The sequence below is a fragment of the Drosophila serrata genome, unplaced genomic scaffold, assembly GCF_035046125.1.
Source record: "Drosophila serrata isolate PLE 108 unplaced genomic scaffold, ASM3504612v1 contig_241, whole genome shotgun sequence".
In the NCBI taxonomy this organism is placed as follows: Eukaryota; Metazoa; Arthropoda; class Insecta; order Diptera; family Drosophilidae; genus Drosophila; species Drosophila serrata.
In genome coordinates, this window is record NW_028257139.1 from 2,679,038 (window position 1) to 2,704,881 (window position 25,844).

General features: G+C 43.3%; 4 protein-coding genes across 5 annotated transcripts; 1 reads left to right on the top strand and 3 right to left on the bottom strand.

The window, feature by feature from the left end:
* Positions 1-10: 10 nt before the first annotated feature.
* On the bottom strand, positions 11-2,999 carry LOC110188384 (uncharacterized). Its single transcript, XM_020958103.2, has 4 exons — positions 2,315-2,999; positions 1,377-1,725; positions 1,045-1,326; positions 11-986 (listed from the first exon to the last, which is right to left on the bottom strand). Exons 1-4 carry the CDS (start codon positions 2,499-2,501, stop codon positions 848-850), a joined length of 957 nt encoding a protein of 318 aa, XP_020813762.1. The 5' UTR covers positions 2,502-2,999; the 3' UTR covers positions 11-847.
* Positions 3,000-3,497: 498 nt separating this feature from the next.
* Positions 3,498-4,761, bottom strand: LOC110188271 (farnesol dehydrogenase). The gene is made up of 3 exons (XM_020957962.2): positions 4,633-4,761; positions 3,883-4,565; positions 3,498-3,822 (listed from the first exon to the last, which is right to left on the bottom strand). The coding sequence occupies exons 2-3, from the start codon at positions 4,447-4,449 to the stop codon at positions 3,643-3,645; spliced, it is 747 nt and encodes a 248-aa protein (XP_020813621.2). The 5' UTR covers positions 4,450-4,565; positions 4,633-4,761; the 3' UTR covers positions 3,498-3,642.
* A 215-nt stretch (positions 4,762-4,976) lies between these two features.
* On the bottom strand, positions 4,977-24,192 carry SIFaR (SIFamide receptor). 2 transcript variants are annotated; one of them, XM_086831910.1, is made up of 6 exons: positions 24,071-24,192; positions 21,403-22,396; positions 21,251-21,317; positions 13,259-13,358; positions 8,317-8,955; positions 4,977-8,191 (listed from the first exon to the last, which is right to left on the bottom strand). In XM_086831910.1, exons 2-6 carry the CDS (start codon positions 22,216-22,218, stop codon positions 7,480-7,482), a joined length of 2,334 nt encoding a protein of 777 aa, XP_086688036.1. In that variant the 5' UTR covers positions 22,219-22,396; positions 24,071-24,192; the 3' UTR covers positions 4,977-7,479. The 2 variants fall into 2 exon arrangements, with proteins under 2 accessions (XP_086688036.1, XP_086688037.1); XM_086831911.1 differs by lacking the exons at positions 21,251-21,317; positions 21,403-22,396; positions 24,071-24,192 and adding an exon at positions 18,928-18,976.
* LOC110188272 (uncharacterized) lies at positions 12,421-13,231 on the top strand. The gene is made up of 3 exons (XM_020957963.2): positions 12,421-12,507; positions 12,769-12,902; positions 12,968-13,231. Exons 1-3 carry the CDS (start codon positions 12,496-12,498, stop codon positions 13,107-13,109), a joined length of 288 nt encoding a protein of 95 aa, XP_020813622.1. The 5' UTR covers positions 12,421-12,495; the 3' UTR covers positions 13,110-13,231.
* Positions 24,193-25,844: the final 1,652 nt, after the last annotated feature.

Sequence of the window (25,844 nt, forward strand, 5' to 3'; positions counted from 1 at the left end):
CCGTTGTTCGTTTGGGTTTTATATTCGCTTTATTGAAATGGAAAATAGTGTGTGCGCTGTGTGCGGACAATGGGCACAAAGCGGATTGAGGCAACTCCGTGGGTCGGAGTGGGATCAGTTCAGTACAACGCTTTTGTATATGTAAATATAACAAAATATAGTATGTATAGGCGCATGATATTCAATATGTATGTTTCATAGCCTAACTAATGTGTTTGTTGGTATGTTAAATATATAAATATTTAGCTCTTAGAATGATCACATTACGTTTCCCATAATCATCATCATCATCCTCAACTCGTCACGTAGAACAACAAGAATAAATATGTACAAAAAACAAGACTACAGGCTAACAAGGGACACAACTAAAAGTAATGAGTCTACAGTCTAAATACAAAAGAATCAAACAAAAGACGAGCTGCAGCACATAACTAAACCTAGCGATTTCGAAGCGCGCGCTTCGAGGCGTGAAACGCCGAACCAGTGCGAATCCGGCACCACCTTGGCACCGTTTCTTGGGGAGGGGTGTCCGGGGGCAATTGCTCGGGGAATTCCCAACAACTTAAAGCTAGACCTTGCAAATCTCGATCGATAATTTGCACCTTTACGGGCTAATATAGATGTATACGTATACGTACTTTTCGCATGCTATGTGGGGTTCGTATAAATGGATGTGTTTGTGTGTAGGGATCTCAGGATAAGCGCTTCATCCCGAATTCGATTAGTGGTTAAGGCACATGGGTGTGTGAGTCTATCGTTAATCTCAGGCTCGTTCAATCTATAGTGATACGGGTATAAAGCTGCTGGTTGGCACACTTTTTCGTTCAGTTCCAGGGCACCAATTTGCTTAGGACAATCCGAAGAGCTTCAAGGCATTAAAGGCGGTGGCCAGAGCAACTTCCTCTGGCGTTTTCTTCATAAAGGCGGCTATCATTTCCACGATGGCGGGCAGACTGCAGGGCTCGTTGCGTTGGAAGGTACAATATCTACAAAAAAATCACAGTTAGAGAAAAGTACCACACGTTTTTATCTGATCAAACTCACCTGTGTAAGTACAACAATGATCGTTCGGTGATGCCAGTCTTAACGTGCTGCGGCAACTTGGATGCCCTCGTATTTGGGTACATGAACGGAGCATCCGTTTCCACCAGCAGTCTGTCCAGCGGTAAAGTGCCATCCTCCAGTAGCCGTCGCACGCCCGTATCCGATTTATCCTTGCACAGGTAGCCAGTCAGGCTGATGTAGAACCTGCGGTCTAGATACTTCAGTGCCTCCTCGGCGGTGCCCATGAAACCTCTGACGATAACAGGCGGTAGATTCTCGAATCTGCAACATAAACTTGTTGAAAACGGAACAAAGAAAAACATGTATCATACTTGTCGAGTATTTCGAGTAAATCATTTTGAGCCGACCGCTCGTGGATCAGCAGAGGTTTATTCAGCCGGATTGCCAGATGCAGCTGCTTGGCAAATATCTGCTTTTGGGCGTCCGGTTCGGAGAAGTCCCTCTGGTAGTCCAGGCCGCAGGGACCAACCGCCACGCACTCCTGTGCCTGGGCAATGTGCTCCAGGTCGAACCATGTGGCCGGCTCCTCCACGATGGACTTGGAGTCGTGTGGATGGATGCCAGCAGTCGAGTAGATGATGTCGGGATAGATGCGCGAGAGGCGCAGCGCTTCCTTGCTTGATTTGACCGAAGTGCCGTGAACCATGAGTTTTTGAACACCTAAAAGATAGGAGTGGAGAAAGTTAGCAAGTGCATCTTGCATCACTGTGCCACATCGCAACTTTATGCTCGAACTTTCATCGCTTGCATCAGCATCTCTAAAACAAAGAAACTCGATTTATGGAGACATCGAAGCTATGAAACAGTAGTAGTTGGAGTTGGAAAGAGATAAAAAAAACGTGACTTTTGTCTGGACATCTAATAGTTTTTAAGAATTAAAAATTTAATAGAAGGGTAAAAACAAAGTGGTCTTGCTTCTGAAAGCCCTAAGTATATATTAGTAATATAAGGTCTTGTTTTTAAAAAGGGTTAGTCTTAACTGTCTCTATAAATTATAAATATTCCTAGTCCTTTCCTAGTTTTAATTAATTTTCATACGATGTAAGAAACTGACCCTTATTATTATGTTCGAGCTATAAAAGTTTAACTGTAAGAGCGGCACACTTGTTGCTCGCACTTATCGCCTGACCTTCTGGCAGTATTCTGGGGTGTTTTCGTAGCCTCGCCCCAAAACGAAGACACTGCCCGGGTTTTATAATTAATCTGGCACAGCTGACAACAGAAAGTCAGAGATCATGTGTGGTCATACCTGCATCTCTGGCTCGCTGGACGACGGAGTCAAGATCACGGCTATACTTTTTGTTTGTCAAATTTGCACCCACGTCAATAACAATGAGATTTTCGAAGCAATGTTTCATGGTGTCGGCCATGTCCAGCTGATCCTCCAGCAGGGGAGCTACGGTGGCCACCACCTCGGACTTCTGTTGTGGATCCATATTGTCCGGATTTTTGGATTTCTGGACGAAAATAGCTTATGACGCAGGCTAGATGCCTCTGTGTGCGTGGTTAATTGAATTAGCTTTCGTGGGCGCAAGGAAACGCGACGGCGGTGATAACCGTGAAAAGTAGGTTATTCGAATTAGTTGCAATTTTGAAAGGCTGACCAATTGGGTAATAAACAGTTTAAAAGTTAAGAAATATTAAACTAAAAAAACAATCCCGACAAGAACTACGACTGCTGGCTAGTGTTGTACAACGTTCCGAACGTGATATCAATAGGGCTATTTCAGTTCGAACGTTATCGATAGTTCATAACGAATCGATAAGCCTAACGTGCTATCGTTTTTTAAACTCAAAGTTAGTTTTTATATTTGCAATAATATTGTTTGAAAAGCTAATCGCAATGAAAATTATAAGCATGCTTGCGATTATAAGTTTATTTCTAAATTTAAGCCGAGTTTGGTGTTCGTCGCGTATCTCAGAATGTATTACATACATTTCATGCTTTAGAACGGTTTTTATCTGATAATTTGTTTTGTATGTGTGTTTATTGGCTTATCGCTTACTTTGATTGTTTATTATTGAAATGACTAAATAAGGGCATTTGGTTTCCTTATAAATAAACAGGTGGTACTTCAGAAGTGCTCTACAAGTGGTTCGATTGTAAAATCGTATATCTGAACATTTACTGTGCTGATGCAATATGATTGATTATGTTGATTATTTTATTGTTTTCCTAATAAAGGTTATTAGGTTTCCTTATTGAAAAGCGACACTTTAGAAACGCTCTGCAACCAGCTTGATTGAATACCTTTACACATATTTTAATATATGAAGCTTAAAGCTATTACTTTACATTACTCTTTAAGACTAAATATGGGCATTTGGTTATCTGTCGAGAAGCAGTGGATGCTTTAGAAGTGCTTTCCACGCTTAATACTTTGAATTAAAAATGACCCGACCCACTCCCCAAGTTTAAGTACAGTGCTACATACATTTTGATACTCTGTTTATTTCCTTTGCATGTTTATTTAAAGATTGTTAGCTGCAACTTTGGTTATTTATTTTGTGAGCAGTAAATTTTGATGCATATTCATTTGTATGAGTTGGTTTCCTTATCAAGAAAAAGCGGCTACTCTAGAAGCGCTCTCCAACTGGCTTGATAGTAAGCTCATGTATCTGAACATTCGGGGGCGTCTGGATACAATAAGACACTGCGTCGGCGATATCCTCGGATCGAAGCATGGGCATCGCACTGCTCAACTCGATGGAACTCGAACCGAAGATTTCGGTGTTCACAACGCCGGGGCTGATACTCTGTAATGAAAATTAGAGGGATTATTTATACTTAGTATGGCTAGATGAACCTGAACTCACTGTGATCTTGGTCTGAGTACCGCTCTTTATGAACTCCTGGCGCATGACTTCGGTTAAGGCGGTGATCGCGTGCTTGGAGGGAGCATACATGTTCAAGCCCTCCATCATGGGCACTTTGTGGCCAACAATACTGTTGATGATAACCACGTGACCATCGTTAACCTTGCGGCGCAGCAGAGATCGGAACATCTGCCTGGTGCACCAAGTTACACCCAGCACATTGGTGTCTAGGATAGCCTTTAAAGCTTCCGAGTTGTCCTCATCCATAACTCTAATGGGTCGTATTATGCCAGCGTTATTGACCAGCACATCGGCGCCTCCAAGATCTTGATCGACCCAGGCGAAGGCCTCTTTAACCTGTTGCTCATCGCTAACATCGCAGCGACGGCCGTGAAAATTGGCTGCCTGGTCTGCGGGAAGCGAAGATTTAAGCTCTTTGAGGCGTTCTTCCCTTCTGGCCAATCCCACGACGACCATTCCCTTGGCCACCAGATCTCGGCAGCAGGCTGCTCCGATTCCAGAGCTGGCCCCAGTGACGACGGCAACACGATTCCTCCAGCGATCCATGGTACGACTACGTTTGTATCAAACGAATTGGGCAATGATCTCACTTCGCAGTGAGCGCTGGAGGTCAGTTTCTTTGCTTAGACCGATAATGATAACGCGAATCGAATACTTGATAACTATTTGGCGGAGATTTTAAATAAAAAGAACTTGACAAAGTTTGCAACAGCTTTTGGTGAATATTACCTTGAATTGTAAGGGTTACTTCGACGTTTCTTTGACCTTTGTTCTATATTATAATTTTGTGCCTGTAAACTAACTACGAAGATAGTTTTAATTCGATTGTCCATTCGATCTACCACACATATGTTTATAATTTTATATCATATCGATTTATACACTCCGTTACAAAAATTGAAAGGCGTTTTTAATTCAAATGCTAACGTCGCTTTTCTTACATACAATTGTAATATAAATATAGTTTAGTTACTAGTTTTAATTTTTTCCATTTCGATCAACCTACTTACCGATATACCATCGCTTATCGATATTCATACCTAAGGCGCGCATTTAAAGAAAAACGATTTAGCTTATAGTTATTATTTATTTTATTTATTTATTATTTCTGCTAACATGCATGTATCTTTGGTGTTAGTTGTATGCGATAAATATACATATATATGTATGTATACATAAACACATATATTTACATATATAATATTGTGTTGCCATTAATGTCATGCTTTTGTTTTTGTAACTGGTTAACGCGCGATCGGTTTTATATTTGTATTATCCACAATTGTTAAATAACGAACATAATGCACATGTATGTCTGTGTGTATGGGTATGCTCTACGTTTTAAAACTTTAAAACCTAAAGTTCAATTTGGTTTATTCATTAAATATTAAGTTTCTTTTAATCCTGCTCCTTGTTCAATCGGTTCGTCTTTAAGTGGAATCGAAAGCGGGAAAGGACATTTCTATTGCGCGCCCTTACGTACTTGCAGCATATAATATGTATTTCGTATAAATGTAATCTTTTGTTTACTAGACGTTGTTGTTGTTCTTGTTGTTCGATACAGCTGGCATATGAGTCGTTAAGCCTATATAAATATATGTATGTATATTTGAAATATATTATTGATATTCCTCATTGTAGATTCTTGCCTTGCATTAAGCGCTGGAGTTTTGAACGGCCCGCAAGTGTCTTTATCGTGGTTCGTTCTCGTCCAACTTGTTCGATTCTTGGAATGGGCTTTAAGCTACCCCAAGTCTAAATGGAGACTAGGGAGTACGAGTTACGGTTAAACTAATGCCATCGAAGTATATAAAGATATATAACGTACGCTTTATACTTGATATATTCTGTATACATATAAATATTTACTTGTTCGTTACTTGACATTTATAAAATTTTGGCTAACAATAAAATTGCATAGTTAATCTTTACGTTTAGTTTCATAGTTATACCATTGGTTTCTCATATCCTCCATATCCATCGGCTCCTTCTGCTCCACGTGTTATCCGTTAAAATTTTATTTCATAGTTTAAAGTTCATTGGTGTTGTTTAGTGTTTAACGAATTTGAGTTCGATTATTGTTTGCTTCTTTGTTAGTTTGTAGTGATACGTTTAGTGCGAAATCTTTGACTGCTTTGTGCTCACTTTTGGGTCACCCCATCTAGACCCCAACTCCAACATGTCCGTCCGCCCCGCCTAACCCTAAACTAGCCCTAATCCCTAATCTAACCCCGTTCCCATCGCCTGTGTCCCACGTTAATGTCAGCATGGTCAAGTGCTACTTTGTGCGCGTTCGATGCCTTCCTCACTGCCACTGTCCATCGATATTGAATTAATTGTCAATATCTAATCCGATCTGGATGCGATGTTGGGCCATCCATTGCCTTATCCGTTGTTGTATTGCGTTTACTAACCATTTCCTTGCCCCGATTCGGTTGTGTAAAATTCTAATAAAATTGATTATTGTTGTTTGATAGATATACAAGGCGTACGCGCAGACATACGCATGTATTGCATATTGCTTATTCCAAAATCAATATAAATATATATGTATAAATTGTAAGAATTTCCATACAAAAATTTAGTAGGTACGTTACTTTAGACCTCGGTGTTTTCTCATTTTGTTTTGTTTCGTTTGCGTCTTCTCCCCAACTATGATACTGGACTTGCCCCATTTTATTCACTCAAGTTCTTGCATTCGTACAAAAAGTTTAGCAAAGCTATTTTAACCCCTTTCGCTTTCCGCCTCCCTTTAGCTCCCACCTTTCAATTTATTCGATATAGCAAATTGCGAGTACAAACAATCTTAAAACTGCGTAACGGTACATATAGGTATTATATATAGCCATAGCCATAGCCAAGGAGTAGTTCATATCTGGTGTAGTACCTTCTGAAACACGTATAAAACATCTATTAACTATTAGGTCTGTGGGGAGTGTGTGTGTCTATGTCTATGTCTATGCCTATAGTGTGTGTGAGTGTGTGGTGAAGTCCTGTTTCCCGTGTCGTGTGTGGTGTTTCGGTTTCTAGCTAAGCGACCTCTGATTAGATATACCCACTATATACCCCTATTGGTCCATCCCGACGACCCTCCCTACTGGCACTATCCCGCAGTTTCCACGACGATGACGGATATGTGCGACCAAGTTCTGAACCCAGTACTGTCGACTTGTATCACAGTCGTGGGGCTATCCATATCACCTATCGTATCCCTCGTTCGTTCAATCCATAATGTCTAGCTGCTATATAGAAATATATAAGGATTTTCCTTTGTGGTTCGGTAACGTTTTTTGGTATCGTTGCGTTAGTTTGCGTGTTAAAACGGATCGACTTATTGGCAAAAAAATGTAATGGGAAAGAGGTAAGTTTGGACATATTGGAAGCACTATAACTCAAATAAATTATAAAGAAGATATAGCTAAAAATATAAAGAAGAATTTGGTGTTTTATGTTATATTGCTTACAAATGTCCTTGGCTTACCTATTCCCCACATGGCATTGTTTAACCAAGTCGACCTTCTTATTTTTAGGCTGTTACTACAATAGTTTGGAGTTTAGTTTTTGTCCCATTTAAACCTATTCGTATAGATCCGCATTTCGGCGCGGAGAAGCCGAACTTCCGTAGCTGAGCTGCGAGTCCGTCTTCTTCAGTATGGAGACATGGTGGGTGGGTGCATCACCCGTGCGATTGGCCATCAGCGAGTCCTGCTTGTGGAGCAGGCCGCGCCTCTGGTCGGCAAAGGAGATAACCGAATCCTGCTTAACAAGCTGATGACGCCTCTGCTCAGGACGCTGGTCAACGAATGAGATCACCGAATCCTGCTTGACAAATTTCTGACGCTTATCCAGCAGGGAAATCGGAGTGGCCCCCGGACGTCGGGAGTCAATCGAGACACTATCCCTGTCTGTCAGTGAGTCGTTAAGTCCACCTGCACGGCGCGATTCCATGTAGGAGACGATCGAATCCTGCTTGGAGAGCGACACCTTGGATCCATTGCTGTCCTGCTGGCATAGCGGTCGCCGGATGCCGGAGGCGTCGCTGCACGAGCTCTCCTGCTTGATGAGGAACTGCCGCGAACCGTGCGAGTCCTGCTTGAGCAGCATCTGCTGCGACAGGTTGCTGTCCTGCTTGAGCATCATGTTGTGGCGCCGCAGTGAGTTGTGCTCGTAGATGTAGGACACGGCGTTGCCCTTGCTGCCCGGACTCTTTCGGGAGCTGTTCTGGTGGTAGTGCGACGACTTCCGAGTGCTGGTCGTGCTGGAGGCGATAGCCACGTTGTCGTAGTACCTGTTAAACGAAAATGTATGGTGTTTTAAAGAGAAGTTTCTATTGGGGTAATTCTAAAATAATTGATAGATATTTAAATAATGGTTTCATAAGCCAAGACCTATATTCCAAAAGTATCTACTGACCTGAGGCGTCCGCAGCAGCTACGTGACTTTATGATGGCTGCGAACCCACGGCGGTACTTCTTATTCACCGAATACAAAATCGGATTTATGCAGCTGTTCGAGGAGCCCAGCCACTGGGCCAACGGGATCACCTTCTTGAGGACCTCCAGTTCCTGTGGCGAGATGTCTGAACCGAACTTGATGCGCGCGAAGATGACATAGAGTGGCAGCCAGGAGAGCACGAAGAGAATGACAACCGCCACCAGCATCTTGATGACCTTCACCTTGCTTTTCTGTTGCATTCGGTCCATTTGTGCGTCCTTCGACTCACCGGGTATCGAGCGCGTGGAGACCTTGAACCAGATGAGCACGTAGCACAGGGTGATCAAGGACATAGGCAGCAGGTAGCAGGCAACCAAGTTGGCCAGCAGGAAGTACAGGTTGCCGTTGGTGCCCTGGGGCCAGACCTCCTGGCATAGATACTGCGGCTGGGAGTAGGCCGACAGCAGGGTGTCGGAGAAGAGCTCCTCGGCGGGCACCAGGTCGAAGAAGAGCAGCCACGGTATGGTGGTCACCAGCGCGATTACCCATATGCCTATTATCATGATGCGGGCACGTCGCTTTGTCATCTGCTTCAGGGGCCACCAGATGGCAATGAACCTGCAAGAGGGGAGTCCCAACAAAGGGTGTTTATAGATAAAGTTAGAGCAGTAGCTGAAGCAGGAGCAGCAGCTCCAGATGCCGCTGACGGCGCTGAGCCGTCAAGGATAATGGCAATCATCAAGCTGTCGTGCCGAGGCGACGATGACGACACCGTTTCAGGGAGCTCACAGCTCTCGGCATGCAAATATCCCCGCTGATTAATTCGCACACGCAGGATGCCGACATCCTTAAGCCTTTTTCTGCTGAGTGTTCGCTTTCCAATCTCGTCTATTGAACTCGCTCTAAAAATGTGCGCCATGGGAGCGTGGCTGTCATTTTTTATTCTGCTCGCCATAATGAATTGTAATTTGAATAAGAGCTGTGAGAGGTAGCGAGACGAGTCGTAGTCGGTATGGGGCCATCAACGAGTTCAGCATTTTTCATTTAGCTTAGTGCAGCCGGCTCATTGTGGCGCCCGCTCAATGGTCATAGACAAGACTTGTCCTGGCCGAAAAAGGAGGAGCCTGGGGTTCGACTGCTCCTGGCCGAAAACCATGTAATTACGTGCATTGTGCTCGTATTTTTGGACTTGGGTCGTCGTCGACGTGGCGGCGTTGGGCGTCTGTCCGCCAAAACATTGGGCAGATAACACAGCGGTAATTCCATTAGAGGGCATCCTACTCCCTACTCCCGGAATCCTGGTTCTCCGACTCCGACCTAAAAATAGCCAGCCAAACAAAGTGGGGGGCCAAGACCCTCGTCGTCTCAGGATAATGCTGGGGAATGGGCCAAAATCAAATTGTCATAACGTTTATTTATAGAGGAGAGCAAACCAATTGCATTAACATAATTTGTATATGCGATTTGCCTCGACCATAAATCAGGCAAAAGCCTAATTGAGTTCTTCGGTAGAGACAATACAGTCGCAAAAATGTAAATCCGCCATCTTAGTGTCTTTCATATTTAAATAAACTCAATGAAAATGTACACGCATTAAGTGAATTTATCCTGGCTTGATGGGTAATCAATGATAGGTAAATTTATTGGAAAATATATCCAATTAATTGAATTTGATGTGGTATAAGAACTACGGATGAAAACACATATAAAGTGAATTGACTGAAGCTTGAAAATTGTTTGCACTATACATAGAAAACTGCGAATTTTCTCTCGCTGTGAGAAATTATCAATATAAAAACTAAGTAAATTTGTTTTTGTTTTCCAGCTCTCCCCACAGGTATTAAAAACAGAAAATAATTGAACAGGGATTTCACATTGTTTAAAATGAAACAACAATAATTGCTTAGTAAATTAAGGGGGTAGACCACCCTGACATTTTTTAAAAATCTAATTTTTTTTTTTTAATCAATCTTGATGCTGATATTCTTACGGTCATTTTAAGACATCGGGCTTAAAAATATCTCGTTACTTGTGGATTATACAGCCATTAGAAGTGAGCGCTGCCGGTATACCGTAGAGTACTTTCTTTATCTTCTTTTGCGTTTTTCTCAAAACAACGTTTTTTAAAACGGTGTACATGATTTCTCAAAAACCGCCGGACCGATTCTCTTCAAATTTTTTACACAGCTTCTCTATAATGCCCTCTATGGCATGACGTAGGATTTTTTCGATATGTTTTTTTGTTTTAAAGTTATAAATTTTTAAATCAAAAATTTTGTTAAAAAAAAAAATTTTTTTTTTCAAAGTGCTCCCATTTGCTCAAAAAAAATTATTTCCAAAAACGGCTACGTCATGCTATAGCCATACTTATATAGCTTATAAAAAATTTTTGTTTTTGAATTTCGGATAACAAATGTGGTGTGCAGCATGTACACCATCCGACCATTCCCTAAAAAAAATTCTTTTTTTGACTGGCTATATCTCCGAGGTTCGTAAATATTTTTTTTTCTTTCAATAAGTATTTTTTAGTTTAACATATGTACTTTGATGTACTAATAAATAAAAAGTTGTATTCCCAATACCTTAGTCAAAATGAATTTTTGAAAAACCCTCCAATTTTCATGCGTTCAGGGTGGTCTACCCCCTTAAATTAGCTGAGTGCCACATAAACAAATCTGTACACAATGACAATGCAAGGATGGAAGCAGTGACGTTGGCAGATTTATAGAAGAAATATGTATATTAGATGCCTTCCCCACATGATGGTGAGGTACTTTATATTCCAGGCTGACGAATGAAGGTACTTTACTTATTATAGTGTATTCATATTCGCACATTTACAGCTTTGCAAGGAGCGCCAAATTTAATAATTGGCTATGCCATATACACCGCATTCTGTCCTGCCACGCCCTCTAAATCCTCAACGGTTTTATGACGCTTATTCCAGTTCCTTCTGCGGTTACCCATACGCACTGTTGACATTTGCAAAACCACAACAACAGGCCAAGACACAAAAACCTCAATGTCAGGGCCATAAAGCCAGAACTATGTTTATATGTTTATCTGCGAGTGCACTGATATATGGATTTTATGATTAAATACATATATATAGCAATATAATTAAATGGCATTGCCATAAGTAAAATCGAGTGATAAGCTAAGCTAAGCAGCGTCCCCCCAGCATCCGTATCCGTTGTGGTCCACCCATTAGCTCTTTGAGTCCGAGGGAAGAGATTTAAGTTCGTGTTACAGATAATAAATCTTAAACTTCGATTCAGTTTACGAGGGCTCGTAAAAACATAAAGCAACAGAGGATGCTGGCGAAGCAACTGGATAAACAGACACCAATGGACACTGACACTCGGACTTAGACTTGGACTAGGAGTGGCTCTCGGACTCGGATGGGATGGGATTAGGCGTGGGCGGGCTCTGTCATGCGGGTCTGTGGGTGACCAAACGATGTAATGATGTACTGTGCTGCTGTATTCGCCTTTGTCCCCGCTGGCTGAAAAATGACAGGGCCAGTGGATATGACTCCTCCTTCGATAGTGGCTAGAAATTGATATAAATGAAAGTGCGCAAATAAAGCGACAGCCACTTGAAATCTCTTATTGTCCTTGGGGTTATGACTTGCCCACGTCAAAACGCTTTAGTATCGCTTGATAAATCAGTTGGATGCGACATCGGCGACTTTATGGTGACAAAGCAAATCCTCCTTTTGTGCCTTTTATGCCTTTTATGCTGCAGGAAGCGCAGGGCCGACACTTTGATTCATCAATGGTGTCGGAATCGGTATCACTGTGACAAGGCAAAACGACAAACAACATTCTACGCCAATTGAAAATGCACAAAAAATTGCGATAAACACGAATCTGAGTGTATGCAGCTCCTAATACGGACAAGGCAAACCGTAGAACATACGATGAACTTGATCTTGAGACGCCTGCTCCACTGGCTCTCCTACTGCCTGTTCGGTCCGACGACCAGTTTTCCCAGCAGCTGCTTGCATTGAGCGGCGCTTACTTTCGGATCAACTGATCCGATCTGTCTCCTATAAAAGCGGCTCTCGAAGCTAGGTCTGTCAACAGTTGACAATTACAAGTCTTTAGCCTAGCTCCTACTTCAGTTATCCCGCCAAAACAAACCACAGCCAACAAAATGTTCAAAGTTGTGAGTACAGTGTATAAAATCTGAGAATAATATTCCATTAAAGTGTTAGAAAAATCTACAAAACTTCTCAATCCGAACTTCATTCAGAAACCAACTATAAAATGCTTAAAAGTATAAATTATTAAACATGTTAATTTGTAAAAAGTCCTATCCCTCTTCTCGCCGAGTAAAACATACTTTGTATCTGTGTGTGGCAGCCACATGCTGCTCCATAGTTAATCCCACTAATGAAGCTAATCCGTGAACTCTGATCCGCCGCAGCTGTTCGTGCTCGTCGCCATCGCCGCCTCCCAGGCATACGCCTATCCCGGAGTGGTAGCCGTGGCTCCCGTTGTGGCGCACCCCGCGGTGGTGCACACGCCCATCATTCATCATGGCGCCCACTCGGTGCACTCGTAAGGCCATTCATTTTCAATCTCCTTATCACCACTTACACTGCTCTCTCTTCGCCTTCGAACAGCCACGTTGTGCATCATCCGGCAGCAGTCAAGGTCATCACCCCGATTGTCCACAAGCCCGTCGTCGCAGTGCATGCCGTCAAACCAGTGGTGCCTTTGATTCCAGTGCATCACGCCCATCCCGCTGTGGTTGTGCATCATTAGCGGCACCAACCACGGACCCTAATCCCAGTCCCACTCCCAAACCCAGTCCCAATGCCCGAGAACCCGACCCCCTCCCATGACCTCCGAAAACTGATCCCACAATAAAAGTTCATAGCCATGTATTTGGTGCGAGTGTTTTTTGAACTTACCTGTCCAGGGAGACAGCAATTAGGCTGTAAACCGAGGCTGCCACGGAGACACCCTGTATGTAGGGTACGAACTTGCACATCAGCCATCCCAGCATCCAGGCTACGAGTCCAGCAGGCAGATGGGGAGGGAGAAACGTGAAAATGTTAGAGAAAAATGGGTAAATATTGGCCATAAACAATGTAAAAATTATGCTGAGTAACTTTCGGCCACATTGTCCTGGTCATACACTGGGATAAAAGGGAAGCACTCTTAAGGGATAGTAAGTGTGGTTAGTATATAGCTAAATATAGGATAAATTGGCAGAAGAAATTTACTCTCCAATTTTAGATATTCTATAAAAAGGGGTAATTGCTTAACTTTCTTATTTATAAGGATGTGATTTAATAGTTTTTATCAATACATCTTTTTCTTATAATTTCTTAAATAGTTCTGCTAGGAATATTAGGAACCCTACCTAATAAAACAGTAAAATCATTTATATTAATCAATTAAAAGTTGAAAAATCAGAAGCTTTCAAACATTTCGAAACCCACAAATTTCCTGAGAGCAACCTTGCTAATAATAGCTTGATGTAATTCAATTTAAAATCTATTTTTGCATCATAACATAGGAAACTTATATTATTTTTTACACTTTTGAAGTCTAGAATTTGATTTTTTTTTCCAGTGTCCTAATATTTTTTGGAATTTTCCCTGTGCAGTTGTTGTCTTGGTCACGGCCAGTTGGGTTCGAGATGTGCTTGGGTCCCGGTTAACGTTCAATGCTTCTTGTCATCGCCACCGCCGCCCACGTCTCCGCCGTTGTTTGCTGACTGAGATTTATGTGCTGCATATCATTCATAATTTGGTGACAAGACTCAGATTGCGAGGAGGCAGCCACTGGCAGGAGGATGGGTTCGCAGCATTGTTTACCCAGACCAGACCAGACAAGCCCAGACCAGGACAGACCGCAGTCCTGCCTAAGTTAATTTGTATTCCTTTTATTCCATTTGATGGAAGACACGGGCCGCACTTGCCGCATAGTTGTGCGTTATGAATTTTATGCTAAGAGGAATAACTCACTCAGACACAAAAGGTTATAAAACACACATGGGGGAGGCGGAGCTGGGTGCGAACTTCGCCAAGGTTGATGACAGCCGCCGAACAGAGCCGGGGGCATGACATATCGAATGGCAATTAAACAAGTACCGCCCACGCGTCATTAGCGACGCAGGGGGAGGAGGTCGGAGGAGGAGACCACCAGGAGTTCAATGGTCGTCCGGAGGAGACGCCTCCTGCCTGCTGCCGGGCCGGAGATTCTAATTTCCTGTCTCGTTCGCCTGTCTTATCTCGATGTGTTGTCGCATTTTATTATGCATACGCACAGTACGCAGGCGAGGCAGCCCAATAAAAGCTAACTTTAATATGATTTGGCACATAAAAATATAAATATTATTTGTGCTCAGTGCCGGTGAACTCTTCGGCACAGGTTCTGGCCAGGATCATGTGTGGGCAGGACATCGTCAGACGGGACAGACAAACAATCAACAGTGTGTGCACAGGACCAAGCAAACGCGTGGAGCCAGCGCCGCATCCCGAATGGGTTCTTCGGTTTTATTCCTTCGATTTGAAATGGCTTTTTGGGCAGACCTGCAAGTGCAACAGACTGGATCCAAAGCCATTAATGCGAGTGTATTTGGCTACTCACTTGATATTAAGCTGATATGGGTGAACTTTGATATATATCTGCCTGTCGAGGACGAAGGACGAGGCCCTGGCGCTCGTGGCAAACTTTATGCATATGAGTACTTCAAAAGTTGGTTAAAAACAAATTTAAATTCAAATTTCGGTTGCGAAACGCTTCATCACTTGTAGCCACGCAAATTAGCATTCGCTGTATAGTGAACTTCTCAAAAATAGACCTTTGTTCGGACATCCTCTGGCAAATAAACTATCCAATTGGGTATGCAATTCTATTCCGACCAGCAAACGTGACTCGCCCTGCTTGTCTGGGATTAAAGTTTGCATCAGTGCACTCAGCACAGTCAAGTATCTGAACCCACTTTCAACAATATTATGCTAAGCTCAACGAAGTGAAGTGGCTTTTTGATAATACCAGACAAACAATGGGGGCAAACTGAAGAGAGTAAGCAAGACAAATAGTTTAAACAGCTGGTAGCTTAAAATATCCTTTTGGGAAACCAAAACAATAAGTGTTCAAAGTGAAGAACTAATATATCTTTGTTATATAAATAACTTGTGCTTTCTATGGAGCATTTAATTTTAATTATAGTAAACCTTTAATAGCATTATTTTCCTTAATAACTTAAATTTCGCTTAAATGAATTGACAAGTTAAATTGTAGAAGTTGAGTAAACTCAAAAGCCACAAGGTCAAATACCAGCCTCAACTTATATCCTTTATGTTGAGTTATTTTTAGAAATAATTACAAAAACTGTGAAAAGCAAAATAATGTTCTTCGAAATACATAACGAACCAGAGTATAATTAATGAATGTACCTCTCGACTTTTATGACGTGTTGTATGTTACAAACATAATTGAAGTAACCGAAATAGCCCTAATTGACTAGCGTGTCGGAGCGACCCTGGGACTGAGACCCTTTGTGGTTTTACCAATTTGTGGCGTGAAGTGGAGCCAAGCCAAGTCCTCCGGTGTTTGCTTGACAAACATCCAGCTTCTTGAACCTACAAGCCCAGCGTCAAGGTGAGAGGGATGAGTGTTTGATCTGTCTTGGAGTATGTTTTGGCATGGCAACATATGGCAAACAGACGCCGCCATTTATAAGCGTAAGCCTGTGCTCAATATTGATCAACTACAGGAGATAATACCAATCGATATCGACAGCCTTCGATTGTGGGCGGTGGTGTGGTTGCCACCAGAACCGCAAGCCCCCAACAAAATGTCAAGTGAGCCCTAAGCCTTTTATTTTTGTCCCCTTTGGATTCGTGTGCGAACTTTTGTTTACCTCTCGGCACACGGAGGAAAACGAAGAGCTCCATTGAAAACAAATCGAGTCCTGTGAACCCATTAAGATGGCTTAGTGTGAATTTAAAAGGTACAAAATGGCTATACTAAATTAAATTTAAATCAAACAAAATCTAAATAGAATATTGTACTATATAATCTACGAATTGCTTTTGCCTAAACTAGGAACCTTATTGTACATCTCTAAATTCTTTAAAAAGTCATATTTAACCACTTGAAATCGATATTATTTCCTGTGTATAGGCAAAGTGGATTGGATAATTCTAGGCAATGAAAATTCGTTTCGGTTAGCCGCATTGTCATGCACAGAGTTGGGTCGTAAAGTTAATGAAATAATCAGGCGTAACAAATCCGTGGGTTCGATTGGAGTGGGAGTGGGCTGGGAGTGGCCATGGCAAGGACATAACACTTCAGACAAATGCGTTATTGTTATGATTATAGCCACAGCGTCACGTCCTGCGGCGACTTCGATGCGGCAGCTCGGCGGCAAATTGAATACCACAGTCAGTTCGCCCAGCAATGCGAATCGAAACCGGAGAGGTCCTGGAGGTGAGATATGGGATTGCTGTTGCGGGATGCTGGAGCGACTACTGTTTGCTGGGAGAGGTAAGAGGTTTGGATGCCATTTGCCGACGGCACGTAGCGACTAAATTAAAATACAATCGGCGAGAGCAGAGAGTGCTGAAAAATGACTTCATCAACGGCAGGGGAGATGGCGGTGCCGCGTTACGTATACGCCGCGTTCGCCCGGCACAAATCACGCTGCCCTTTTAATGAACAAACTGGCAACGTGACCTACAGATTGGCAAATCGAGAGCGGAACAGTGGAAGCAACAACCGTGAAGCGGATCCTGTGACAGAGGGGTCGTAATGATAACGATTTCGCATTGATAACATGGCACAACAATGGCCATAAAGCGCCATTTGGGACAATCAATGTTTAGGCCAGGACAGGACAGGACGGGACAGGACAGGCAAGGATATCCTTCGTCTCAAGGCGGCATCGTTGCTGGGAAATCAATTCATTTCGCATTTTATTAGATTTCGAAGCACACACATAAATAAGGGCTAGGAGCCGAAGCCACATTCCACCCCCAATCCTCCAGCAACATTGCAGGCCCAACCCAATACAGGTGCCCCCTTCCCTCCCCCCCCACACACACACTCGCGTTGTGTGGAATGTGTGTGTGTGAGTATAACCCTGACTATTAGGTTTGCCAAGCGAAATATTTAGGTCAATTCATCCAGCCGCAAAGAGCCTTGAATGCAAACAACCTTCCATTGCAATTCTGAGGCTTGAAGGTGTGCTTAGATAATGGCGCTGCCTGCGGCGATGGCCACCGTGAGCGTTGCTGCCAACGGCGACTGCAACAGCGACAGCGACGTTGACTTTGGCGGCTTGAATTTGATTTAATATAAATTCAGTTTGATGGTAAAACATGTCGACCATCCATCCTCTAACTATTCGATTCGTGGGCGTTGCATTGTAAAAACTATCCGACATCAATGCACCATGTTTGATGCGCAAATATGTCGAATATTTCAATTACCATTCTTGCTACACATCTAGAAAAATATCTAATCTGAGGGAGCAGAAAGTCAATATTCCCAGGATGTTTTCGACAATATAACATACATAACATATTATTGTGTGGGTTGTGGGCTCACAGCCATCTAAGTTTTGTTGAAAATTATCTACAAGCTAATAATATTTTGAATTCAGAGTTCATGGAAATCATATTATAAAATAACTTCATAACTTAAAACGAATTTAGATATTAAATATGTAATTATTTTAGGGAGTGAAATAGAATGCAACTGTTTTAAAATTCATAGTCTTAATATTTAAAAAGAATAATTTATTACCTACTGGCTATATACTACTTAATGACCAACAAAGAAATTAATTTTAAATATGTGTAGGCAATATTTTAAAGCATACTTTTTTGGTACCATCGATAAAATTTCATAAAATTATTATTTATGGGAAACTAAATCTTCTAAATTTTTGACGTTTTATGTATTATGTTTTCCATTCAAATATTCCCCACATTTTCTCTCTGTAAATGTGCTATTTCATCCTTTCCTGTCGCTGTGAACTCGCTGCCTTCGATTTAAACTTCAGCAGCTTGTCGAAAGCGAATTGGAATGTGAGTTGGGTTAAGAGTTGAAGGGGTGTATCCACCCCAACCCCAAGTACATACATATACCTTCCAATGCCAGCGAAAGGGCTGCAATTTGTTGTGACTGCCGTTTTCGCTTAGGCCTCAGCAGCTGAGCCCAACTCAAGACATGCCAGCCGAGGAGCAGCCGAGTTGTGAGGTGGTGGCTCCACTCCCAACGAGCACCCATCAACCAGTACTCGGTATAGCACCACCCCCTGTGACCCACTAAGAGCTGTCGGGCCCCGTGGCAGCGCCAACCCTGCGCCTAGCTCGAATTTGTGAAATTAGGTCAGTTTTGTGTCGATGATCCTTTAGGCCACCCCGAAAAGCAGCAACAAATGCACCAACACACACACTCGAATCGAAGAGTAGAGAGAAGAGAGAGTGAGAGGCGTCGTAAGAGACAGCAGAGAGAGTGCGCAGTGACATGGCACAGGACACAGGACACACACAATGCAGGCAGAGGTAAACTCATTCACTTTTTTGCCACTCGCTTCATTCGTTCCTTGCGATTTTACCTCGGCTGACTTCGTTTACTATACCTCCCCCACCCACCGCCTGGGGGTCCTTTTAGGGCTGGCAGGCTGCAGTGCCATAGCTTGGAGCCAAGGTACACAGGGAAATTTTGTATTTACTTTGAAATTAAAAGTAATAAAGTTTAATATTATAAGCACCTCTATAGAGATTGCTGCGGCAAAGACAATAATAATGTGTTCGTAGCAATCATTTCTAAAATGTTTCTCGATATTCTGACATTCTAACATTTATTATAATTGGGCAATGATACTGGATTTTTACTTTTAAAAATATAGTAATTTCAAACATTATAAAGTTTAGTTATTTTTAAGTACAAGAAATTAAATTATAATTCGGAAGCCTAAAGGTCAATTAGAAAAACTTTATTACAGAATCAATAAAAAATATAAATATAAGTTAATATACCCCTGTAGGGTATTACAGTTTTAGGCAGAAGCTTGTAACTAAGTGAAGGAGTCGTTTCCGACCCTATAAATCCTATAAATTCGTGATCAGCATCGATAGCTAAATCGATCTAGCAATGTCCCGTCAAAAAATAATGGTTATATTTTTGTTTCAAAATTTATAAACTTTATATGGGGTTATCGTTAAATTTGTCAAAAATTGGCAAAAAAAATCGATTTTCTTAAAATGTTAAATGGAGTATGCAGATTTATAAGCCCATGAAAACTAACATGGGAAAGCTTTCCGAATTGAAATTAATGCCTTTTTAGCATAGTTATGAGTTTTTAAACTTGTACGTTCCGAAAAAGTTGTATTTAAAAATATAGATAACTATCTATTCAAAGACTGTGAATTTTTTAAGATATTTCATTTTATTTCCTTCCTTCTCCCAGTGCAACTCAAACACAACAAAAACTGCTGGAAAGAGAGAAAGTTCTCACAGGGCAGAGCCACTTAATTGGCAACACTTGGCACACAACCTGCGAGCCTACGAGCTACATTGTAGCTTTGGGGCAACTGTCGGTGGCAAATTGCAATGGAGGCGATGGAACTACCATGTCGTGCTCCGAAATCGGAATTTGATTTCCCAAGGATTTCGATCATTTTTCCATGTCGACGGCGATTTGCATAGACATTCGGCACTCTGGCACTCCACCTTCTCGGCCAGCATTGCGACTATCAATTTGGATGACAGCCCACAAAGTTTCAAGGAGCAAGGGATACAGAATGGGAGAGGGTGCGGAGGACCAATTGGGCTACAGACAGGGACGGATAGATACATAGATGGATGGATGGATAGGCATGTCGGGCAAATTTATTTAAATTAAAACATACAATTATGCGTGGCTTCGTTTATCGGGTCGTTTGTGGGTCGTCTCTGGGATTTGCAATTGGCCTTTAATTAAATAGACACTTGTACCTTGTGCCCCGGCGGATTGTCAGTTCCAAGAAGGTCTTGGGGTTAGCCTTTAAATTAATTTAATTGAGTGCGAACATCTTGCTTGGTAGCTAGGAAGATTCAAAACATTTTCAGTGGATTTGGGGGTTGAATAAATTTGTCAGACTGAATATTTAAGAGCTGTAATTTTTGATGTTGTTTATTCAAAGACTAGATTTGGTTGGCAAATTTTGTGTATACGTAATACTAAATATAAAAATATGTATTTAGAAAAGGGTATTTTTATATATTTCAAGCAGTTAATCAGAAGAGCCCCATTTATCCTCAACTAATTAGGTTCTTTACCACCACTTGTCTCTCAATACATTTATGGTTTTTCGTCCATGCCAGAATGCTCGTAAAATGCGATGCTTAAACTTGACATTTTCCAGGACATTTCAAAGGCTGAGCAGTAAGTGCTGCATTATTATATCTGGTTTATGTTTGCACTAAAAAACCCAGCCAGTGCCAGCATGTCTGCCATATAAACTGCAGTTCGGAGATTTAGCGGAAACCAAATGTGTCTGTCAAGGAATAAGTATGGCTTGACGATGTAAAAATGCACCAGCAACCTCACCTATCGTTCTACACTACCTACTACCAATGGCCAGAAGCTGAGCACTTTTGGGCCGGAATATTCATGCCAACATTAGGTCTAATGGCGAGTCCATTACATTTGCGTTCATTTGTCTCTCGGAAATTACGCATACGCAGCGTAAACACGCAGAAGCAACAAATTTCGGGAGTGTCGTTCGCCTGCCGGGGGCTTTATCTAAGCGGCGATTAATTGCAGGACATAAATCGGGATAATATGCAGAGGCAACAGAAAGAAAAAAAAAAAACAGAAATACAAGCAGGCTCCCTAATGTCTCCCCCAGTGGCAAATAAATCTCGTCGTCTTACGGAATTAAAGAGCTACTTACGCACAAAGATGTTGCCAATCAGAGTGGCTGGCAGGCAGAAGACAATGACTAGGATGTCCGCAATGGCCTGGCGTCGTTGTGGGATGGCGAAAATGGAAATTTTTATTTCAAATTAATGGGGTTCATCTGAGAGATTTAGTGGCCACACCCACCAGATTCACGATGAAGTAGTTCGTCACCGTCCGCATGCGAGGCGCTCGGAGGACCACAGCAATCACGAAGCTATTCCCGATGAGGCCCACCAGGAACACTACGATGTAGGCCACACAGTACACAATGGACATGGCCAGCGAGTGACGGTACAGGGAATCGAATCCAAAGTCCACGCTTCCGTCCACCTGTTCCCATCGGAGGGTGCTCTCGTTGTAGGACTTGGTGGCCGCCGCCGCCGAGATCAAGCTCGTGGTGGCCGGCGACATGCTCAGTAAGTTGGCGTAATAGGTGGATGAGGTGGCATCGGCGATGGCCAGTGATCTGACTCCCGCTGCCGACGCTGTTGTGGTGGCTGCCGCCAGTGTGGCTATCAGGGAGCTGGCCGCCGGTGCCACTGTGGCCGTTGCCGTGGTCAAAACCGTGCCCAGCAGAGTGTCCATAATGGTGCCGTTATTCAACTTGATGGTACTCGATGCGCTCGAGGAGCTGCTGCCGGCGGGGATGGTGGTGCCATTGGAGCTGCTCCCCAGCAATTCATTGAAATTCAAGAGGTTCTGCAAATCGACGAAATTATGCGTGAAATTATTATAGTCCCCGGCGAGGACTCCGCTCTCTTCCGCCGTCGCCGTCGCCTCCTCCTCATCCGCCATGGGCCAGGGCCTGGCTGGCGGCGCCATTGTCGCTCTGGTGGCCAATCTCGCTTCTGTTGCCGTGCTGGGTGGTGTTGGTGGCGTTTCTACAACTATTGCCGGAGTGTCGCCACTTGTGTGGCTTTTATGCTTGCGCTTGCGGATCCGCCCGCTGGCTGCCATCATCCGGCGTCTTGATTAGGCGGCTGACACTTTTAGTGGCGCCTGGGAACCGCTATCCCCTTGATTCGTATCTCTCTCGATTGCTTGTTCTGCTGCTGCTTAGAAAAGGTCTATAAAAATGGCATCGTCGCTTGGCATTGTATCGTTGGCGTTGTCGTAGGATATGCAGGAAGTTTCGTGGCTTTAGGATTAGAGAATAACTTTTAATTAACACACACGCCCACCATGTAATCCGAGGGGCTGCTTGTGTTTGTGACTGTTTGTGCGAACCCCAGAGTTGCACAACAATTGCAATTTTCTCGAAACTCGTTTTTTCCCAAGGTTTCCTGGCTTTTGGATTTTTTTTTTTTTTTTTTTTGGAAATCACCTACAACAGTTTGTTGCCGAATGCGAATGCGGAATGAAATGGCTCAGGCGGTCGTTCGTCAGCTGGTTGACGTTGCCTTGGCTGGCATTACGAAAAAGTCGGCGGCCCAAGGCTTCCTGTGCATATTTCAGATAAGGCCAAATGCTGGGTGCCTGGATAAATGGTAAAGCGGAGAACGGAGAACGGAGAGCTGAGAGCCTGGCTCAGGGACATGGTCACAGCCGCAGTACCAACACATGCGCGTCGCTAATTAATTTTAATGCCATTTCTCCCATTGTTTGGCAGCTGGTTTTGGCACAATTGAAAAGCCAGCCAGCGTGCACTTTGACCTCAAAAGCAAAGCTAAAAAAAAAGAAACCAAAGCAACAAAAAATCGAAAAAGTCGAACAAACATTGAGAAAAACGAGCAATTGAGCAACTCAATAGCAGCGCATAAAAATTCCATTAAGCACAACTGCCAAGCGCACGCAGCTCTTCGATTGAGTGCCGAAAAATTGCCAGTAAGCATTGAAACAATTGCTAACAAACCGAAGCCCCGAAAAGCCAGCGCGACATTCTTTTGTGCGGCTCCTCCATGGGAGTGTCTATATCAGACAAACTGGCGACTGAGGACCCCTTGGCACACACAATTCAAACTGTCCAAAAAACACGGCACGAAAAAAATTGAATATATCTTGGCAATCACAGCGAGGGATTATCCTAGATTTAAAATTGTATGAGAGAGTAGGACTTCTCCCTTGTAACAGGTGTAAGCGAATTTTGATGGAGTTTTCAGTATTTTAAATATAATATATACAAGTCAAAGCTGTGCTTTTTAATTTAATTGAAAAAAATATATATCTCATGTTTAGGATTCAATAATTCTTGTGAAATTGAGGCCTCACTTCGTTCATGTTATGATAAACCCAATGGCTTTTTCCTAACATATTCCCAACAAAGTCTGATTTCCAATTAAAAATATATATACTGAATGTTTCCTTAAACTGTAACCTATAATTTAGTTTTGAAAAATTTTATCATTCTCATCTAAAGGTCGTGAAATTTTAAAACTTTGTTGCCAAGATAGTAATCATATTTCTCCGTGTAGTTGTGTAGTTCCGCAGCTGGCGCTCCTTTGGGCCTTTCTTGGAGCGTGAAAGTGCTTGGAACCTAATTGAGCTTACATGCCAGCCTGCGGGCCATATCGCAGGAAGACGCCAGCGTCAATAATCCTTAGACTTTGGCCCTTGGGTCCAATGGGGCGTATGACCAAGTGTTCACACCACGTCTGTAGCTGACAAATCAGCTAAGGAGCAAACTAATTAAACTGTCAGCGATGGAAACTGCAAGCCAGGAATGCAACTTCTTCTCGGAAACTGGCAGCTCCCAGGACTGTGGGTGTCGCTCCCACTGCGACAGGTACACCAAAAGCATAACGAGCGAGCACAAACACAAACACGCCCCCGGATAAATCAGCAAAAAACATTCAAAAGGTTAGAAAAGCAGTACGCGTGGTCGTTTCCGTGATGCGATGTTGTGGGTCGCCGATCCGCTGGTATGGATATTCGAGTTATCCGCCCCTGGGGCGACCGCGATGTCAACGGATTCGCGTCTGAATGAGGACTGCAGGCACTGACACCGCGGCAGCTCGCTTTTCAGGCCAAAGCGAGCCGATAAGAGCCGACTGGCGGGATACGACCGAATGTAGGTCCCTGTTGCCAAACCGCGCCCGCCTTCAGTGGCCATTACCGCTGCCACTTCGGCTCTCGGCTCTAGCTTTTCGGCTCAAACGGAGAGTGGGAGGCGACGGCGCCCACCCACTTGGACTCGCACTCGGAATCGGGCGCTCGCTCAGTCGTCCTTGTCGCCTATGTATGTACTCCGTGAGCGCTGAACCAACGGCCCTCAAATGCAATGACAGAGCTCTCCTACATACATATATGTTAATGCCGCTCCCGTTACCGCTCCCTTTAACGCTACCGCCACCGTTCCCGTTGCCCGTTGCCCGTCCTTTTTGGGGGCTTCTCGGAGGCTTAGCGCACAACTTTGTAGGCTTAAAACTGAAGGACCACATTTGGCAATATCCAAGGTTGGATCGTTGAAATGTCAGGGCGACCGTGTGTGGGAGGCTGCGTCCAAAACACACACACTCAGACCGCACTTGACTCGCCGGCCTCGGCCAGCCAGCCAGCCCATGGGCAGCAGGATACATCATATGCTCATTTCGGGCCCCTCTCATAAATACGTTTATTATGCCATTTGGCAGCTTCCGTTTCTGGTTGTCGATGGGATGGCCCATTGTTCGTCGTCGACGTCGCGTGCCAGTCGCAGGAAACAAAGCAGAAACATAGAGAGCAACAATAGGGGCCACACGGCGTATACGCAATTTCCGTGTTGCCTCCATTATGCTGGCCGCTATTGTTGGTTGTGTCAATTGCTTTCGCCTGGCTGTTTGTTTATGTTTATGTGCAGCCTCTTCCTGACAATTGCTCCGGTGCAACTTAGTTTTATTGCGGCGCTTCCTCGGTGGAGAATGACGGTGCTTCCGCTCCATGGACGGACAGCAACTTGGGCATCTTGGTTAAGCTGGGACGACAATTAAAACTCTGTCGTCCGAAATAATAATCAAAAGTTTGCATACTTTTTGTTTGAAGTTTAACGGCAGTTTTCAAGTTTGCAGCTCGGCTCGTTAGCATTTATTCACAGTGGCTCGTAGTTGAGCCCTGTTGCTCAAGGATGTGCAGGAACTCACTCACAAACTCACTCATTTGCCTCACTCTGTATCCCTCTCTCTCTCGCTCTCTGTCCCTTCCTGTGAGAGTGTAACCCATCAACCCACCCCGAGGGTCGATTGAGCGCAGGATGCGCGTGCGTTTGCAACAGCTGGCTTTCCTGCTCAGTCAGCGGCCAAAGGTTCAAAAACCTTGTGTTTGGTTCAACACTCACAAACATTTGGGCACTCGCCAGCGTACACTGCGCCAATTCGGGGTTATTGTTATATTTCATTCATAAACTGAGCGATAGGAAACTCAAAGAGGGAGGGTTGCGAGCAGCAAATAAGTAGGTAGAGGAACATTGTAAACCCGGATTAGGGCAGGCATGGGAATATATGGCTAGCAGATGCTACTTTGGCAGACGGAGTTCTTTGAAGCGTTCTTAATGAACTCGAAATCCATTTTATTTTCAAGCTATGTGAAAATATTAATAATAATTAATTTGAGATGCATTAATTTTGCACTAAAATCTTTTAACGATTTTAATATATCTTGCAGTTATAAATATA